The sequence below is a fragment of the Pan paniscus genome, chromosome X, assembly GCF_029289425.2.
Source record: "Pan paniscus chromosome X, NHGRI_mPanPan1-v2.0_pri, whole genome shotgun sequence".
NCBI classification, from domain to species: domain Eukaryota; kingdom Metazoa; phylum Chordata; class Mammalia; order Primates; family Hominidae; genus Pan; species Pan paniscus.
Window position 1 is genome coordinate 102,680,295 of NC_073272.2, and position 20,820 is coordinate 102,701,114.

At 44.3% G+C, this 20,820-nt stretch overlaps 1 protein-coding gene and 1 pseudogene across 2 annotated transcripts; one reads left to right on the forward strand and one right to left on the reverse strand.

Moving 5' to 3' along the window:
• Positions 1-1,415: 1,415 nt before the first annotated feature.
• NXF3 (nuclear RNA export factor 3) lies at positions 1,416-19,843 on the reverse strand. Of its 2 annotated transcripts, XM_003819617.4 has the most exons (20): positions 19,661-19,843; positions 11,408-11,576; positions 11,035-11,188; positions 10,302-10,385; positions 10,091-10,195; positions 9,886-9,966; positions 9,697-9,766; positions 9,453-9,541; positions 8,948-9,057; positions 7,273-7,309; positions 6,845-6,913; positions 6,710-6,765; positions 6,460-6,567; positions 6,281-6,339; positions 6,056-6,171; positions 5,918-5,960; positions 5,257-5,329; positions 4,321-4,453; positions 2,946-3,006; positions 1,416-2,705 (listed from the first exon to the last, which is right to left on the reverse strand). In XM_003819617.4, the coding sequence occupies exons 1-19, from the start codon at positions 19,686-19,688 to the stop codon at positions 2,995-2,997; spliced, it is 1,596 nt and encodes a 531-aa protein (XP_003819665.1). In that variant the 5' UTR covers positions 19,689-19,843; the 3' UTR covers positions 1,416-2,705; positions 2,946-2,994. The 2 variants fall into 2 exon arrangements, with proteins under 2 accessions (XP_003819665.1, XP_034806160.1); XM_034950269.2 differs by lacking the exons at positions 1,416-2,705; positions 2,946-3,006 and having other exon boundaries at positions 3,593-4,453; positions 19,661-19,815.
• LOC100988037 (zinc finger protein 770-like) lies at positions 13,891-16,033 on the forward strand (annotated as a pseudogene).
• Positions 19,844-20,820: the final 977 nt, after the last annotated feature.

A 20,820-nucleotide genomic window follows, 5' to 3' on the forward strand; every position in this document is an offset into this window, starting at 1 on the left:
AGAGTGTAGCTGGATACCTTTTGCTAAAGACATTTAATGTGTGATTAATAAATCCAATCAATCCTCTCAGCTGAATCGAGGAAAAATATACAGTATCCAGAAAGGATCTGTGGATAACCCTCTTGTCTGATGGCATGGATCCCTTTGACACACACAGGAGACCCACAAGGTTTTTTCAGAAGAATGTTATACCACTAAAAAGACTGCCAGTTTGACCTGAAGAAAACAAAAAAAGGGAAAAATGAAAGAAAGCTATCAGACATCTAGGATTCTACAGGCAGTAAAAAGGATGATAGAGTTACTTGACCGTTAACATCTGACATCCTTTAAGATAAAGGAAGAATGACTCAGAGGGCAGAGCCATGGATACAGAGGAGGACGCCAGTAGAGTAGTGATGCCTTTGCGGCCCAGACAATAAAGCATCAAGCCACAGAGGGTAATTCTCAGGCCTTGAAACCCGGCCAGGTTTCTGTTTTTTGTTTTTTTGAGGCAGAATCTCACTCTGTCGCCCAGGCTGAAGTGCAGTGGTGTGATTTTGGCTCAGTGCAACCTCCACCTCCTGGGGTTCAAGCAATTCTCCTGCCTCAGCCTCCCGAGTAGCTGGGATTACAGGCGCCTGCCACCACGCCTGGCTGATTTTTGTATTTTTAGTAGAGACAGGGTTTCACCATGTTGGTCAGGCTGGTCTAAAATTCCAGACCTCAAGTGATCCACCTGCCTCGGCCACCCAAAGTGCTGGGATTATAGGTTTGAGCCACCGCGCCCAGCAAAACCCTGCTAGGTTTCAAACATGCTTGAATCAGTGACTGCTTTTATTATTTCATATTCTCCCCTTCAGAATGGGGATGTGTATTCTATACCTGTCCTGCCAATGAATTTTGGAAGCAGGTAGCTTGTTTTCTGGTTTTACAAGTCCACAGATGGAAAGGAATTTTGCCCCTACATGGTTCATAGATCAGATTTCACTCATAACCTGATTTAGATGGTGAGATTTGGGACTTTTTGAGTTGAGGGTATTTAGACAGGATATTTGACTTACAGTTGATACCAGAATGCATTAACTTTTGGATATGGTGGGATGGGGTGAATGTATTTTTCACATTAGATGGATAGGAATTTTCAGGGGCCAGAGGGCACAATGTAGGAGGTTGAAGAATGGCCTCCAAAAGATATGTCCACCTGGAACTTCAGAATGGGACTTTATTTGGAATAAACATCTTTGTGGATATTAATGTAGGGATCTAGATATGAAATTACCCTGGATTAGGGTGAACTATAAATCCAGTGAGTGACTTTGAAAGGGAAAGAAGACCCTGAAAAAAAGACAATGTGAAGATGGAGGCAGAGATACCAGTTATGCTGCCACAAGCTAAAAATCAGCAGCAACCAGAAGCTGGAAGAGGCAAGGAAGGATTCTCCACCAGAGCCTTTGGATGGAGCATGGCTCTACTGGCACCTTGATTTTGGATTTCTGGCCTCCAGAACTGTGAGAAAAGAAATCTGTGCAGTTTTAAACCACCTAGTTTGTGGTACTTTATTATGGCAGCTCTAGGAAACTACTACATCAATACAGACACAATTCCCCACATGCACATGTGCGTGCACACACACAATGTTATTTTTCTGAAAATAAGTTTTTAGCTTTTTCTTCTAAATTACCATCTTATCTCAACGACTGCAGTTATGTTTTTGTAGTTATTATGGTTGGATCGCTTTTCATAGATTTTGGGGGGCCATTGCAATTGCTTTTTTTTTATTTTTAAATTATTATTATTATTTTGGAGACAGGGTCTTGCTCTGTCACCCAGGCTGGAGTACAGTAGTGCAATCTCAGCTCAGTGCAACCTCCGTTTCCTGGGTTCAAGTGATTCTCCTGCCTCAGCCTCCCGAGTAGCTGGGACTACAGGCATGCATCACCATACCCGGCTAATTTTTGTAGTTTTAGTAGAGACAAGGTTTCACCATTTTGGTCAGGCTGGTCTCGAACACCTGACAAGTGATCTGCCTGCCTCAGCCTCCCAAAGTGCTGGGATTACAGGCTTGAGCCACCGTGCCCAGCCGCAATTGCTTTTTATAACGATTTGAGATTGATATCACTTTCCCTTCTCTCTACTGATTTCTCTATATATGAAGGCTATTAATCCTATGTCCATCATATATGTGGGCAATTTTTTCTTCCCAGGTTTTCGTGCATTCTTTAATGCTATTTTTCCCCAAATGGGTTGTTTTAAATTTGAATAGATTCGTATGGCTAAGAAAGTAATAACGTTCTCTGCATAAAAAATATCTTACTTGATGCACTAGGGACATAGAACATTAGCCTCCAGGCTTAACAGGGTTAAAGAGCACTCTCCACCTTTGAAGCCACATGGCCCTCTGGAGTACAGCTCTATCCTAAGGGTGGGTCCAAGATTTGAGACTCGACTCTAGGATTTCCCAGGAATTACTCATTCTCTTTGAATATCCCTTTCCTTTTCCATAGAACAGAGATAATAATGCCTGACTCAAATGGATTTTGCAGGGATTTGACATAACAAGACACCATTCTTTATTGTGAAAAGGAACAGAGATCCTGGGGGTAACAGGGGTGGACAAGTGCACAGAACAACTGGCCCCTTTGGAAGGATGAGAGTCAGCCCTGTGAGTTGGGCTTCGGCTTCTTAGCCCCAGCCAGATCTCCTGGTTCAGTCACAGGGAAATACATCTATTGGAACAAAAATACAGGGAAGATGATGAGGCTGAAGATTATGACACTTAAGGATTTCCTCTTAGGGCTTTGTTTTCAGGATCCTAGGTCAGTCTGTGTGAGGGCCTTCTCTAGGATCTTGCCCTTGGCCGAGAGGAAGTGCAGGAGGGAGCTGGGAGATCAGCAGAACCGGAAGCCCAAGTTCAATCCCCAGGCCACCCAACCTCTGCTCACTTGGCCTGAATTCCTAGACCTCACCTTGGGCCATGCAAGAACATGAGGAGCTCTGACGTAGTCACACTGGTTGTTACGAAGGCAGCTGTGGTGGAGGAAGGACAGGTAACATCCATTAGGACCCAAGTGCAGACACTCTGACAATACAATGCCATTTCTTAATCTATGCAACAGAAACATGTCTGTGTTTTCTGGAATTTATTGCAGCAGAAGGAACCCTGTGAAAAGCCAAATGTCTACCAACAAAGGAACAGGATCCATGGAACTGTGAAAGGAAAATAAATCTTGGGGTCCCAAAATCACTAAGCTAAAGGTAAAAGTGAAGCTGGGAACTGGGTCATGCAAACCTGCCTCCCCTTTTGGTTCCTAAATAAGATGGCTATAAGATGAAAAGCTACACGCCTCCCCCATATTTTGTCCGCAAGGAAATTCCTCATGAGCTGCAACATCTTTGCCGTAAGGTGTTTCTGTTAAAATTTCACCATGACAATGTAAATTGATAGCTTATCTTTACAGATACAGTCACCGCCCCCCCCCGTCCACCAGACACAAATGCGTATCTGATTGTTCCCCCGCCCCATTTTCTCTATGTCATCTTATATAAAAAAATGCAGATTCACTGAGCCAGACAAAGGCATGAGTAACTATCTTTCCCTACCCTCCCCCTTACATGAAAATTGTGTACTTCTCAATATCCTACCCTTTCCCCTTTAAATCTGGAGTCCTCAAAATCATCTTTGAAAGGCATAGACCTGTCTCCCGGGCACATGTCCTTAACTTTGGCAAATAAACCTCCTAAAATGATTGAGACTTGTCTCATCATTTTTCTCAATTGACAGAATTCAGAGAAGTACTGTATACCTGTTCAAAATAACTAGGTAGCTGAATATGTATCAAGAGGGAAATGTACAGTATGATACTGAGTGAAATAAAGAAGCAAAGCCAACTATCTGCAAGTTCCCATTATTCACTCCCCTGCTCCTCCCAGTGCATACCAATCACTAATCACCATACACACCCAGCACTCACTCCTTTTTTTTTTTTTTTTTTTTCGAGACGGAGTCTTGCTCTGTTGCCCAGGCTGGAGTGGAGTGGAGCAATCTCTGCTCACTGCGAGCTCCGCCTCCTGGGTTCACGCCATTCTCCTGCCTCAGCCTCCCAAGTAGCTGGGACTACAGGCGCCCGCCACCACGCCCAGCTAATTTTTTTTTCTATTTTTGGTAGAGACGGGGTTTCACCATGTTAGCCAGGATGGTCTCAATCTCCTGACCTCGTGATTCGCCCGCCTCGGCCTCCCAAAGTGCTGGGATTACAGGCGTGAGCCACCGCGCCCGGCCCAGCACTCACTTCTGAGGCAACTGGTAGTTCATCCCCCAGACTGGGCAGAGAAAACCTGCACCATTTTCTGCTGCTCCTGGGAGAAGGCAGGCACGGAGCTGGAGAAGGCTGTGGGCACTAGGGTGAACAAGGCACTCTGGGTCCCTTGGTGGCTGGTATCCCGCACAAAGAGCTCGTCATTCACGATGCACAGACTGGAGGAAAAATGGGCCATCAGGTAGCCGGAGAGAAGGACACCTCCCCACCCGCTACAAGGATCTTTTTCCTACTGTTCAGCAACCTGATTTCTTCGATACCTCTACTGTGCCTCCCTCCTAGCTTTTTGGCTGGTACCCTCTAAACCTTCCACAGAGCCCACCTTTGGAGAGATTACCTACATGCTTCACCAGTTTTGTAGGTTTACCTACAACCCAAGGATGGTTTTACACTCACATTTGCCCTTTACAATAGCCCAAGGGAGTGGACACTGTAATCACCAGTTTCAAAGGAAGATTCTGAATTACAAAGAGGTCACATGCCTTGACCAAAGTCACAGTGAGTATTGCATCAGGAAAGAACTCATACTCTGACTCCAGAGGCCACACATTTAAAAAACTTTTCAATACAGGGTCTCACTCAGGCTGGAGTGCAGTGATGTGATCTAGGCTCACTGCAGCCTCAACCTCCTGGGCTCAAGATCCTTCCACCTCAACTTCCTGAATGGCAGGATGATAGATGCACACCACCACACCCAGCTAATTTTTAGTTTTTTTGTAGAGACATGGTCTCACTGTGTTGCCTAGGCTGGTCTCAAACTCTCGGGCTCAAGCAATCCTTCCACATTCAGCTTCCTAAAATACTGGGATTACAGGCGTGAGCCACTGCTCCTGGCCCATACTCTTAACTAGACTGTCGGTTTTTTACAACATTGAGAACACCCCGAGGACTGCACCACCACATTCCCACACCACTGGCCCCAGGTTGGGATGGGTGCTCCCACCCACAACACAGCACTAACCTGGAACTGCTGCCAGGGGTAGCAATGAAGGTCCGGGTGAAGGCGAGAACAGAACCCTGAGACTGTCCTTCCACTTCAAAGGCAACAAACAACATTGCCTTAGAGTTGCACAGGCTTTACGTGCTCACATGGTGATCCCCAATCAGAGTCTTGCTTGACACTCACACAGAAGGGGGCCAGACCAGGACAGTTGTTCACTTGGAGTGAGGCGGATGTGGTAGGAATGGGGAGGGCAACAACAGGAATAATCCGCTCCCAGTGATAGGGCCCCTATCATGTGTGGGGCCCTGTGAAAACCACAAGTTCACTTAATTCCTATTTCACAGTAGCCCAAGAGATGGGTTATTATTAGCCCCATTCTGCAAATGAGGAAACTGAAGGGTTAAGTAACTAGCACAAGTTCAGAGTAAAGACCTGGGATGAGAGCTGTCAGACTACACAGTCTGTGTGCTTAACGCACGCCTGAGCTGTGCAGGGCAGACAGGCATGGGCCTAGGTCAGATCAGGGTGGTTTGTGGGCAGAGTTGGGGTGGGAAAACACGGAGGGAACAAGAAGAAGGAAAGGAACAAAATGAGGGAAGCTGGGGGAGTTCTGAGATGGAGCCCAGCCAGGGGGAGGGAGGAGTGGGGGATCTGGGGAAGGGACTCTACAGACACTCACCTTCCTTGAACACCCCATTGACAGAAAAGCAGAGCATCCATTCCTGAAAGGGAAGATCTCAGGTGCTCAGGATCCCCCTTAACCTCCTACCCACCTCTGGCTTTCTGGGCCTGCCCAAGGGAGGAAGCAGGTGCTCACCGTCTGGTACCACATGTCCACCAGGAAGGAGTTGAGGTCATGCTGAGTCTTAGGCAACACACTGAGGGAGTCCACAATATCAAGTTTTGTGTGCTTCAGCAGCTCCCCCCGAAGGTCTGTAGAGGAGAAGAGAAGCAAGGATTTGGGGGGCTGCCACACCCCAGTTGTGTGATTGTTCCTGTCACACCCCCTTACCCTGCCCAGTCTTCTCCATCACACACTTACAGGGGTCCTTGAGAATTTTTATATTCCTGCTATCCTTGAAGAACTTGCAGAACCTGCTCCTAGAAGAAAAAGAGGAGCAGGAGTGGGTGGTCTGGCCAGTGCAGGCATCTCCAGGAGCTGGTGTCTTTCTGCAGGGGATTCACATGGCCCTGGACCAGGGTCGGAGCTGTGATACTCACGGGGCTGAGTCCTCAGGATTGAAGGGAATGCTCAGGGAGAAGCAGGCCTCATCGTGGTAAGCACTAAGGAGACCCTGTCGATCTCCAGAGTCATAGATCAAGTAATACCTGTTGGAGACCAGTGAGGACAGGCTATCTCTGTGGCCTAGGTGCCAAATGAGTCTTGAAAGTCTCACTGTAGGCAGACTTGTACTTGGGTAAATTCATCTGACCTAGCCTTCTCTTGCCTCAGATTCCCAGGGATACTTACTGCTGCAGGAATTGCAGGACCAGATTCTTCAACATCTCAGATCCAAAGAAGCTTCCCTGGAATAAAGAGTCCCCAGGACCACAGATGGTACCCCCCCTTCCTCATGCACCACCCTGCTGGATCCTCTCTTCTCACCTTACAGGTTGGTAACCTCTTGTGGGCTTCAGTACCACATAAAGTTGCTCTGGGTGACTGCTGGCCATCCTGGGGAAGGCAAGAGGAAGTCAGTAGTGCAAACTAGGGAGGTGGCACAGAAAATTACGGAAAAGGATAGACCCAGGAGAGGGTGAGATCAGAAATCAGGTGTGAAAGCGTTCTGGAAATTACGTGGGCAAGACTACAGTCGGGATTGCCGCCACCTGAAGCCTGTTGTGAACCTGTGTGAAGAAGCTCCACAGGCTCTGCCAAGTTCCCACATGGGTCCGTATTCCCTTCTCCCACTCCCTTGAGGTTTAAGGGTTAGCTCCAAAAATGTAACTGGGACAATATCTAAAGGGGTTTGGGGCAGTTGGGGGCAGCATCAGTCCCAATTAGGAAAGTCAATGATCAAGGAATACACTTACCAGGCATAATACTTTGGGGAACAATTCCAGGATGGAGCTGCCGAAAATCAAAACAAAATGGACAACGGTAAGTGAAACTGTGGAGCTGTCCTTCTCATGGGAGCAATCACACCTACGTCAGAGACACAGTGCAGTGTGTCCACCTACACTCCGAAGTTCCTGCCTCTGCAGCCCTGGGCAGCATTGGGAGCCCAGGCTTCAGGACTTTCTTCCCCTCCCTCCATCCCTCTCTCACCTTTGTCCAAGTCCCCACTGAAGGCTCTGCAGGGAGTAGGAAATGGGGTGGGAGCCCAGGGCTCTGCTACCTCACTGGATGTCCGTCAGTCTGCCTGGCCTGGCCCTGGCCAAGACCAGGTCAGCTCTTAGGGATGGCCCAGGATGCTGGGACAGGGAGGTGAGTGACGCAGGCTCAGGAGGCAGAAGGGGAAGGCAGGGGAATGATGGCAGAAACGGGGTGAAGGTAGGGGAGGGAGAGACAGGTGAGACATATGAGAGGAGAGACAATGGAGAAACAGGATGCAAAGCAAAGGGAAGGGAAAGATGCTCTACCGTGGTGGTGGAGTTCAGGGGGGAAGAGAGAAGAAAAGGGCTCCCCTGCTGCAGCCCTTTCCCTCACTGGCCCCAGCTGGCCCTGGGGACCAAGGCAGGAAAGGAAAACATGCGCCTGTTGGGCTGGGGCCCACTGGATGCAGCTGGAGCCTTTCTCACCTGTGTGAGCTCAGTCTGAGCTGGGCATGGGAAACAGAGCAGCCACGGGGACAGGAGACATTCTCCCGGGAGAAGTGAAGGGTCAAGCCCCAGCTCAGCATGGGGTTCAGAGTCTGGGGACCCCCTCTCCCGACCACTGCATTCTCTTCTGATGGTCCCTGACTCCTGTGCCCCTCTGTGCTGACGCCTTGACGGAGGAATGCTACCCGTCTCAGGCTACCCAGGGCTCCTCTGAGGACCCAGGCAGGATGATGTGAGGTGTGGAGGGAAGGAGGGGCAGTGCCCTGAGAGGCCTGTCCTTCTGTCTCCTCAACCTCCTCTGCCCTCTGCCTTCCACTCCTGCCTCAGGAATGTGGCCCGCTTCTGGTCCCTTGACTCAGGAAACCCAGGTTTCTCCCCAAGGAGGGCCCAGCTCCTAGCATTGGCCAGAGGAAGAGATGGCATGACAGCAGCCACCCAGGGCCTCGGCCCTCAGTATGGGGCAGGGAAGCCCCCATGCCAGCCTGGGACAGGAGAGGGGACCTTTTTGGAGCAAGAGAAGGAGAACCCCTCTCGGGACGGAGGAGGGAAGCCCCATCTCAGCATGGAGGCAGGAAGGCCTGTCTCAGCATGAGGCCCTGGACTAAAGGACTCTTCTCGGTCCAGGGCACCAGCACGTGAATACTGCTGGTCCTGGGGAAGTGGGGGAGCCCCGCTTCCTGGAGCACACTCACAGAGGGCACGCTAGAGGAGGCTGGGTGGAGACAGGTGGGAAACACATCCCAAAGCAGGTGAAAAGGGGACCATGTCAGAGGAAGGAAAGGAGACGTCTAAGCACAGATGAATGAGTGACACAGAGAGAGGAGTGGGGTGAGGGGGAAGGAGAGGGTCTGTGGTCCTCCCAGAAGACTAGTGCTGCCTCCTCCTGCAGAAGGGCACTATCAAACACAGGTCATGGTCCCAGGTGGTGACAGAGGGTACAACTGACTTTATGTTGCTGGAGGTATCCAAGAAGGTCGTGCACACTGGGCTTCTGTCCGCACACTTCTCTCCCGGCTCTATCCCTTTCCACTTGTCCATCTCCCCTGCAGACGTCACCTGCAATTATGCAGAAGAACCACGTAGACCCAGGAAAGAGCAGCTGGAGGGCCCTGCACCCTCAGTCTCCTCCCTTGCCAACAAATCCACTTCCTTGCCTCTTGTCACTACCCTAATGAACCCTCCTCCCCCTTTTTCTTCAAAGAACTATCTGAGTATTACACCTCATTTTATTTTTCAAGAAATTCAGCTTGTTAATGTTGGGGGCCTTTGGCATAATGTCAAGCATCTGGTAGGCTTTGTTGCTGTTTGGGTTCAAGGGCAAAAGCTATGGGGAGGAATGAATTAAGAATTAAGAGTGAAGGCCCCCAACAGGGGATATCTTAGACCAATTAGCCTCCTAGCTAATCTCTTCCACCTTCACCCTCAATCCCAGCATGAGCCTAAGGCCTCACCGTAGGTATGTTCTCTTCATGGACGTCCAGGGAGGCAGCCATGCACTTTCTAGGATTCGATGCCATCTTAGTATCACGGTTCACCATGTCTCCAGAAAGCAGAGAGGAGAAAATCAGAAGTCTGAGAGGGACCCGCCTGGTACAGCATCAGCACTAACCCCTCCCCAAGTTGCCAACCGTAAGTCTCCATCTCACACAGACACCTCTGCCCTCATCTACCATAGAATTACTTTCTCAGCCATACCTGGGTAAAATGGGAGTCTCTGGATATCAAGAGCTTCCTGGGAGACATCACACTGTTGGTTCATGGCCAGCTGCAGAGTTAGAGATGGGTTTCAGAGGCTCTGAAGTTGAGGTGGTGAAGGGGGCAGTAGGTGGGGAAGAAGCAGTGGGTCTGGCTTTGTGTGAACAACTTGCCGTGAGCCTGTGTTACCTTTATCTGCTCCACCTTTTCTGACTTTAGCTCCCTGTGCACAAAGTGGGGTATACCAGCAGGGTTCACAAAGATTGATATCTGCAGAGAACCCAAGAGGGGCTGAGTAAACACTAGGAACTCTGACCCCCAAGATCAAGCAAGACCTTACCCTTGCCCTGCCCTCTTGCTCGATGCTAGCCCTGGTCATTCATTTGACACACACCTTTTCATTATCCTCATCCCAAATCTTGCCACTGACATTCTTCAGTGCATAGGCGATGCTGGCATTCTCCACAAAGAAGCTGGCATGCATGTTTTCATAGTGAAACTATAGGGAGAGTTGCAAGAGAAATGAAATATGAGGCCAGAGTCTCTGCTCATCCAGCCCCCAACCTGTCCTGTTTTCTCTCGTCTGCCTCACGGTCCTTTCTTACCTCAACTGGGACGAAGGGTACACTGCATTCATTCTGAATCAAATTCAGCAGCCACTTCTCATTGTATTTTATGCCGAAGGGAACCTATGAGTGAAAGAAAGAATGAGTGAGGAAAGGAGACTGACATAATGGAATTAAACGTTAAAAGTGGACCCAAATATGTTCCTTTCAGACTTTAAAATAGTTTAAGATAGGACAACATCCATTATTGCTAACTTATGTATTTCATTATTATTTCTTTCATTATTTCTAATATCTATTATTTCTAACCAAACATGGATTTCCTAAATACCCTTTCTTACTATTCAAATAGTTTTCTTAAAATAATCAATTTAAGATGTTTAATATGAGCTTTCTTTTATAAAGTCCCACAAGAGTCTACCTAAGGCAGACCAGGCCTGCCCCTTTGACAAGGACCCCACTAATTCAACCCCTCACACACTTAGTTTGAGCTAAACTGAAGCATCTGGTGTGGAGATACTCTATCTCCTTAGCATTCATTTCCTCCTTTGATTGTAAACGACCTCTTCCGCTCTCTCTGCAGTCAGTCTGTTCCCCTTACATTGCTTCTCTGAATTTACTCTTAAGATGATCTAGGATGTTAACTCCTAGTAATAAAGGACAGATTACATACTTTCCTGCCCTTACAAAAGTATCTAGTGTCTACACAAATCCAACACAATTCCCCCTGTTCTCCTTCTGAACATTAGATCCACTTTGCCAGGACACTCACTGTGATCTTGAACCAGCTCCCTAAGGTCCCATCCGGCATGTTCCCCTCCATTCTTCTCTCTGGAGGTTTTTGCTCTCTCTCCATGTTAACGTGGGTTTGGTCTTGTTTACGAAAACTGCCTTTCCGATTATAGGGTGAAATAGCATAGGGAGTGCTGTGAGCAAGTGGAGAAAAGGTAGTTCACATATGCTCCGAAAGTATTTTATACACATTTGATCCACTGATACCAGGGCTACAATGAAGTTAAATCAACCATTAATTGAGTTCTGTCATTCCTCTCTCTGTCAAGTTGGAAAGAATGACATATTCAGCTACAGAGTTATGTATTTCACTGGCCGGTACATTCCAGCCATACTGACTACTGGTCACTTACTATCTTACTGGAGAGTCCATGTGGGCACCATGCATTGCTGCATCTCCATCTTGCTGCTGATGGGATGAAGAATGCATGCCAGGATTGACAGGTTCAGACCTACTGCTAAATCTCCTTTGGTAAATATCCCAACATCTTGCTCTTCTTTGAACAACTTGATCAGTGTGACCTTAAATTAAGAACAGCACATCAACACTTAGAATACCAGAAAAAAATCTTGGGAAAATATAATGGATAATGAAAAAATTCACTGATATTTATTTATTTAGAGTCAGGATCTGGCTCTACTGCCCAGGCTGTAGTGCAGTGGCATGATCATCACTCACTGTGGCCTTGTCCTCTATGGCTTAAGAAATCCTCCCACCTCAGCCTCCCAAGTAGCTGGGACTACAGGCATGTGCCACCACATCTGGCTAATTTTTTTTTTTTAGAGATGGGGTCTCTCTGTGTTGCCCAGGCTGGTGATTTTTATAATCTAGAAAGAAATATATCACAGTGCCAAAAAAAGTTGAAAGACTTCACTGTGGTTTCACCTCCTGGGAGATGAGAGTTGGGGAACATTAACAGCCAAGGAGAAAATAAGCACAGCAGAAAGGGTTTGGGTTTAGGTGATACTAATCTATGATGATAGTCCTTGCTCTGCCCTTTTCAGGCTGGGTAACATGGAACAAATTGCTTATCATCTGTAACCCTAAATTCCCACCTCTAATTGGAGAATAATAAAATCTACCCTAAAAGTTTGCTATTATGGCTCAAGGGTCAAAGGCAAGTTCCCTGCCTCAAAGAAGAATCAGATAAATGAAAACATTGCTGAAGAAAATATCCAGAATGAATCTTGGAGAGACATAATTATGGAATTAATTACCAAAAGAGTGAAAGAGAGAATTTAAAAAGATGTGGTAAGCGCAGCCGGGCGCGTTGGCTCTTGCCTGTAATCCCAGCACTTTGGGAAGCCGAGGTAGGTGTATCACGAGGTCAGAAGATGGAGACCATGCTGGCTAACATGGTGAAACACCCTCTCTACTAAAAATACAAAAAATTAGCCGGGCGTGATGGCGGGCGCCTGTAGTCCCAGCTACTCGGGAGGCTGAGGCAGGAGAGTGGCGTGAGCCCAGGAGGCAGAGCTTGCAGTGAGCCAAGATCGCACCACTGCACTCCAGCCTGGGCGACAAAGCGAGACTCTGTCAAAAAAAAAAAAAAAAAAAAAGAAAGAAAGATTTGGTAAGCATATCTAACACTACTTCTCCACTGTTCCCTCTCCTTATTTCTGGGACTCAAATTCCAGACCTCCAGGCCAGGCTGGTCTCAAATTCCAGACCTCAAGTAATCCGCCCACCTTGGCCTCTCAAACTGCTGGGATTACAGGTGTCGGCCACCGTGCCCGGCCTCTACAAAATTATTTTTTTTTAAAATTAGCTGGCTGGCGGTGGCTCACGCCTGTAATCCCAGCACTTTGGGAGGCCGAGATGGGCGGATCATGAGGTCAGGAGATCGAGACCATCCTGGCTAACACCGTGAAACCCCATCTCTACTAAAAATACAAAAAAATTAGCGGGGGGTGGTGGCGGGCGCCTGTGGTCCCAGCTACTCAGGAGGCTGAGGCAGGAGAATGGCGTGGACCCGGGAGGCAGAGCTTGTAGTGAGCCGAAATCCCGCCACTGCACTCCAGTGCAGAACTAATTTACACTGGATTGTGATAGGGCAAAGATATATATTGTAATCCTAAGGATAAACACTACAACAATGGCAGAAAGTTTCACTTTCTAGCCAAATGAGATAAAAATTTAATAGTTAAAACTATTAATCATTTCAAAGGAGAGGTGTGGAAAAAGAACTTAAAACAGGCAAAAATAAATATATAGTAATACGGTCTATTTAAACCAAATCATACCTATATTTTCATTAAAAGAAATTAAACTTAAGTATTCTAAATTAAAAGGCACAGAGTATCACACTAGATAAAAAATTCCATCAAATTATCCTGAAAAAAAAAACATGTAAAATTTAATAATACAGAATATTTGAAAATAAGAAAAATGGCACGATTCATACCATTTACACACTGACTGACTGAAAGCTTATGTAACCATATTAATAAGAGAAAATATATACTTTAAGAAATACTAGAGAAAAGAACTCATAATGATAAAGGTTCACATCAACAAGAAGATATTAAGAAAGCAGGTGCGCGCACTGCCTTCATGGCACCTGGGCCTGAGGTGGGTGGCTCCTGGGCCCTCGCCAGCTCCAGGTGTGTGAGGAAGACTTCAGAAACCCGATTGAGAAGTGGAGAGACTCCCAGGGAGGGTCAGACCTGCCTCAATTCCGCTAAGGTCTTTCATTTCTTGTTCGCCTACTTTCGTGAAATCCTCACATCGTTTTAATGGTACTAGTCAAGACAAGAAAATCAACAGGCTTTCAGCCTTGAGGCAACACTGGTGTAGGAACACTATGGAGCTCATCAGACTACATCACTGAAGAATATGATGCCTGAAAACTATTTAAAAATGCTAAAGATTCAACAGTGTGTGGTAGCCAACAAAGTACCTAGAAACAGGCCATATATTTGCAATATTTGCTTCAAGCACTTTGAAACACCATAAAAATTAGCTAGGCACTATCTCATTCATACTGGTCAAAAGCCATTTGAATGTGATGTGTGTCATAAAACCTTTAGACAACTAGTTCATCTGGAGAGGCATCAGCTAACTCATAATCTGCCTTTTAAATGTAGTGTTTGTCAGCGCCACTTAAAAAATCTGAAGACATTTGTGAAGCACCAACAACTTCACAATGAAACCTATCAGAATAATGTTAAACAGGTCAGAAGACTGCTGGAGGCCAAACAAGAAAAGTCAACATATGGAGTGTATAATACTTTTACCAGAGGAAAGATGGGCATTACACCCGTGCTCTAAGTCCGATCCCACATATAGCATGAAGAGAAGAAAGAATATTCATGCATATACAATCTGTGGCAAGATGTTTCCATCACAGTCAAAACTGGATAGGCATATACTTATTCATACTGGTCAGAGGCCTTTTAAATGTCTCTCGTGTAGTAAATCTTTTTGACAGTCACCTCACTTAAAAATCCACCAACTTACACATTCAGAAGACCTTTTCAATGTTGTTTTTGTCAAAAAGGTTTTAAGATTCAAAGCAAACTTCTGAAGCATAAACAAATACATACTAGGAATAAGGCTTTTGGGGCTCTTTTATTAAAGAAAAGGCATACAGAATATTGCCCCCTGCCTAATAAGTTAAATGCAAATCAGGGTGGTTTTGAAAATGGTGATATTGGTGAATCTGAGTAGAATAATCTACTTTATGTCCACTCAATTTATATTGTCCCTTTTCAATATCCAAAGTGTGAAAATGTTTTGAATCACAGCAGATTCTCAATGAACACATGTGTTTTCCTGCTAGAGGTGGCAAAATTCCAAGCAGGTTCAAAAGAAGCTACAACTATAAAACCATTGTTAAAAAAAATATTGGCCAAGCTTAAACGTGTTAGGAGTAAAAAATTAGATAACTTTTGATCCTAGAAAAAAGTATTTAAAAAGAGTTTCTTGAAAAATTGTGATCATATTTCTGGTGAGCCGTGCTCTGAACAAACCCAAAGAACATTTGTGGGTTCTCTTGGCAAACATGGAACATATAAAACAATTGGCAATAAAAAAAAACATTGACTTTGCGATTTTCTTGGCAAAAGCAGTTCCAGAACCAAAATGTGGGAAAAAAATGAAAGGTATCCTTACTACAGCAAACTTATTAAGCATTGATAATTCAGTGAATAAGAAAGACTTGTCAATCTGTGGCTCATCAGGTGAGGAATTCTTTAATAACTGTGAGGTACTTCAGTGTGGTTTTTCAGTTCCAAGGGAAAACATACGTACTAGACATAAGATATGTCCCTGTGACAAATGTGAGAAGGTATTTCCTTCTGTATCCAAACTAAAAAGACACTATTTAGTTCATACTGGACAGAGGCCTTTTTGCTGTAATATTTGTAGGAAATCTTTTAGACAGTCAGCTCACTTAAAAAGACATGAACAGATTCATAATGAAAAGAGTCCTTATGCATCCCTTTGCCAAGTAGAATTTGGAAACTTGAACAATCTTTCTAATCATCCACGTAATAATGTTAACTATAATGATTCCCAACAATGTCAGGCTCCTGGTGTTCAAAAATACGAGGTCTCAGAGTCAGATCAAATGTCAGGAGTTAAGGCAGACTCACAGGATTTTATTCCTGGTAGCACCAGGCAGCCCTGTCTTCCTAATGTACTTTTGGAATCAGAGCAAAGCCATCCTTTTTGCAGTTATTCAGAACATCAGGAGAAAAATGATGTCTTCCTGTACCGACGCAGTGTTTGTGCTAGGAGTTTCTGATCTCCATCTAAACTGGAAAAACACTACCTAATTCATGCAGGGCAGAAACTATTTGAATGCTCAGTTTGTGGCAAAACATTCCGACAGGCTCCTCACTGGAAGAGACATCAACTTACTCAATTTAAAGAACGACCACGAGAGAAAGTGGTTGCCTTGGATTCGGTTATGTAAACTGTCACAACCACTAACAATTGTGGTCTCTGGTGATCTTATTTTTAAAGCCTGTATTATTTAAAATGCGTTTTTATCAAGAGGCCTGCATTAAATTGAATGGTTTCACAGGCATTTGTTTGTCCTGCATAGTAAGGAGGTAAAATACATAGAAAATTAATACAATGTTTTAGAAACAGCCAAATTAATTTTTAGAGGCAAGAACATGATTTGATGCTATAAAGTAGGCATTTTAATATTGTAAACATATGCTGTGTCTGTACTGAAAAATATAAATTCATGATGCTGTATAAATAATTTAGTCTCATTCATTTTTTAAAGGAATTATTCCTTAAGACATGCCATCTCTTTTTATATATACTCAAAAGACCGAGAGGCAAAAATTGGCTTTTAGCTGCAGCACATATCCCTGCTATACTTCATTTATCTTACATTTCATATGAAAGCATAATTTTGTCCACATGTGGCTCAAATTGCATTGGAATTTTTTTGTAAATTTAAAGAACTACAGAGGCACTAAAGGTGAAAATGGATGAGAAAATTATAGTATTTTTTCATTGGTCTTTTCAAAGCTATTTATTTTTAGGACTATGTGGTCATTTCACTTCTTCAGGTGATTAAGGTTTTTTTTTCTTTTTTTTTCCCAGCGAGTGACATCTTTCTCAAAATAATTTAAAAGTAGGCAAGAGGCTAGGATGTATCCATATACATTTACCATGTTTATTTACCAGGAATATTTTCCAAGTGCCATAGTCTTTTTCATAATATGTATGCAGTTTTGTCTTTTCAGAGGAATAATTTCAAGTCATTCATTTGCTCATTAATTATAGCAGTAGTCATAGATTTAAGACTCTATTCTAGAGATCTTCATCTCCATAAGACTTTAACATTTATTTTAGTAAACTTTTCTTTTTATGCCTCTTTAATGGAGTGGTCCTATTATTTAAGCCTGTTCTAAGTTTGATCAAATGGCAATGACTAGGTCTAGTTTTAGTTTTTATTTTTGCAAGAGTCTAATGCTAAATAATTTTATTTTGATCCTTGTTAAATTTTTATTTTGATTAGTAAGGTAGTCATTCCTGTAGAGGGATAAGATGCTTGTAGAGTTGTGGGTATCATTCCAAATAGAACTGTTATGATTTGGGAAATATTCTAAACTACAAAGGACTTATTTCATAATGACAAATTGTCCTTCACCTTTGCCTTTGTTTATAAAATCTTCAGGAATGACATTTTCTAGCAATAAATGGAATTAACCATTATGTTTCTAAGCTGAAAAGAGGAACAGGTGAGTAATTATCCTACCATACTTAAATATAGTGGAAAATCCTCTATTGAGAATGTGGATAAAAGAACAATTGTAAAATTTGCATCATAATCTGAGAACTCCCTTTTGGGGCAGGGGGAGGCGGGAGGGATAGAAGGTGGGGGTGATCTGCTTGCTTCTTTTACCACAGGTGATTTTTAAGTAACTTGGGTTTAATTTACAGAGATGAAACATGGCAGTCTGAGTAAAACACCCAATGACGTAGAAGTGTGCCTGTTTATTACGTAGAGACAGCCAACAAAAACAGAGGAGAATCACATGCTTTAAAGAACACTTTCTCTTAGGTTTCCTTGGGATATGTTCTTCCAGTGCAAGCAAGATAGTGGTTTACAGAATTTGCTTAATACAAAACTTTTCAAGAACTCATCTGTTACACAAAAGCAAGGAATAGCTAGTTTATATTTTCCAATAATGTTCAAGGTTTTCTCCTTATTATGTCTGAAATTATTGATTTTGGCATTTTTCTAAGCAATTTATGTAATTTTATTTGAAGGAAATGTTTTATATACTCTTTTTCCCAACCTAAACAGGGAGAGTCCTAACAGTGTTGTGTTTGTATGATTATGAGGCTTTATTTGCCTAAGTGATGCTACTATACTTTATTTTTGACCCATGCCTTTTTAAGCTGTTTCATATTGAAAGTTGGAATATTGTAAAAATTTTGTCAAAGATGTACTGAAGTGCTATTTGAAGTACCTATAACAAAACACAGTTGGTCCTCCGTATCCACGGACTCTGCCTCTGTGAATTAAACCAATTGCAGATCAAAAATAATAGGAGAGAAAAATATAAAAATAATACAAATAAAAAATACAATATAACTGTTATTTAAATAGCATTTACATTCCATTAGGCATTAGTCTAGAGATAAAGTATGCAGGAGGATGTGCGCTGGTTATATGCAAGTATGCCACTTTATGTAAGGGACTTGAGTATACTTGGATTTTTGGTATCTGTGGGTGGGCAGGGTAGGGGGGGTCCTGGAACCAATACCCCATGGATACCAAGGGACAACTGTACTTATTTACCTTTATTATTATTGCAAGCTTCTTAAGGAAACTTTATAGGAATGAAAATACACATGTTAAGAAGATTAGGCCGGGCGCGGTGGCTCATGACTGTAATCCCAGCACTTTGGGAGGCCGAGACAGGTGGATCACGAGGTCAGGAGATCGAGACCATCCTGGCTAACACCGTGAAACCCCGTCTCTACTAAAAATACAAAAAATTAGCCAGGCATGGTGGCGGACGCCTGTAGTCCCAGCTACTCGGGAGGCTGAGGCAGGAGAATGGCGTGAACCCGGGAGGCAGAGCTCGCAGTGAGCCGAGATTGTGCCACTGCACTCCAGCCTGGGCGACACAGCAAGACTCCATCACAAAAAAAAAAAAAAAAAGAAGAAGATTAAACATTAGATATTAGATGGTCTGTTGCATGCTAGAACTGTTAGTATTGTTGGATCAATTACTTTGGTTTTATGAAAAAATAAATGATAAATATCTTTAAAGAGAACTAGAAGAATTTTTTGTTTGATTCTAGGCTGTAACATGATTATTTACGGACATAGTTTGATTGGCTGGCTAATTTAGTAGAATTATTGTTTTTTGTTTTGTACTGCAATAGGGCTTATAATTGTAAGATAAAAATGTGTGTGTGCTTAAGGGAAGTAAGTGCTGGTTAAAATTATTGAAAAAATTTCAGAATACTTTAAAAATAAAGTTTCAAGTTATACAAAAAAAAGAAATTCTAAATTTGTATGCATGTCTTAACATGGACCAATCTATGTTTAGATACAAAGCAAAAACTGATCTAAGTAAATAGAGAAATAGTTAAAACCACTGTGATGTGGGAATTTAACACACCTCTCTGAGTAACAGATAAAACTATCCGACAAAAATTCAGCTACATATAGAAGATTTAAATGGCATGAGTAATAAGTTTGCTTAAATGACATAGAACACTGCACAGAAAACCTTCACATGGAACATTCCAGAATAAGTCATATGCTAGGCCATAAGGCTAGCCTTGATAAATTTCTGGGGCTGGGGTGGGAGGTAATACAATCTACCTTGAATGGTTAGTGTGAAGATTAAAGATGTATTCCCTGCCCCACTACCACCTCTAGTGTACATCCAAGGAATGTTAATTTTTACCAACCCCTGCCTCAGGTGACCCTCCTCATACCTCAAACCCTGGCCCTGAGAAGGCCACAAGACTCAGGCCTGGACCCTTGCCACTGCCCACCCCCATCTAAAGGGAGATTGGCTGGGTGTCATGTGGGTTAGGGTAAGGTGGGGAAGGGGGCTCAGTCCCTTTTGCCCTGTGGAGACCTGAGACTCCAGCCTCATGCTGGCCGACTCACCCGTAGTGTGTCCTGAAGGCAGTGACATTTTACCAATGTCCTTACAGGGCTCTCGAGGAGAATCTGTGTGGCCTGGGGACGGGAGTTTGGAGAAGATTGAGGAGGGCTGCTGACGAAGGCGAGAGCAAGCCTCAAGCCTTGCTTACAGGAAGTTCCTTCCCCAAGCATAGAGAGGAGTGTCCTAGGAGTCAGAGAATTAACTTCCTGTTCTTACCACTCCCCAAAGTTTGCTGCCAGCCTAACACCCAGGGAGATGTTTCTAATGTAGCCACTCCTGCAAAGGTGGTTAGCAACAATCACAATCATGAGGCCTAGGACCCAGATACTTATTGAAACAAACACGGAAAAATCAGCTTGCTGGTCATCAGCAGTGCATTACATTGTATTCATTTACTCTGCAGACTCAGAGACTCAGAGTGCCTATGGTAGCTCAAGCTCTGTACTTGCTACATTACTTTTTTCTCCATGTATTCCTCACAAGGGGACTCTCAACTCAGAATCACCAGCTTCCTGAAGGTGCTGAGGCTTAATGAGGTATAGGACCTTGTCTGGAATGATTCAGATGTGACCTGGAGAAACAAAGTGGAAATGAGAACCATGGAATGGTGGGTGACCCCTCTATGCACAGCTTTTCTAAACTCTTATAATATTTGGGGTTTACTTAAGTTAGGGCAAAGTAAGGCAATGTTCTGCAAATACTCGTGTGACTGGAATTAACTACAGCCCATCCTAGAGAGAGAATACAAAAAACAGACCAGGAAAATATAAAGTAAAAGTTTAGTGTGTCACTGTAATGAAAGTAGAAAAGAATCAAGTATTGTCTTAAAGACAAAATAAAGTATAGTCAATGTAGATGGATACTCCTAATGATTAGAGCCAGAAATGTAGCTCTTAAAGTCTCAGGCCAGAGAGAGGGAATAAACTAGTGAGAGGTGACAGCGTGCTGGCAGCTCTCACAGCCCTCGCTCGCTCTTGGCACCTCCTCTGCCTAGGCTCCCACTTTGGCGGCACTTGAAGAGCCCTTCAGCCTGCTGCTGCACTGTGGGAGCCCCTTCCTGGGCTGGCCAAGGCCGGAGCTGGCTCCCTCAGCTTGCGGGGAGGTGTGGAGGGAGAAGCGCTAGCGGTAACCGGGGCTGCGCGTGGCGCTTGCGGGCCAGCTG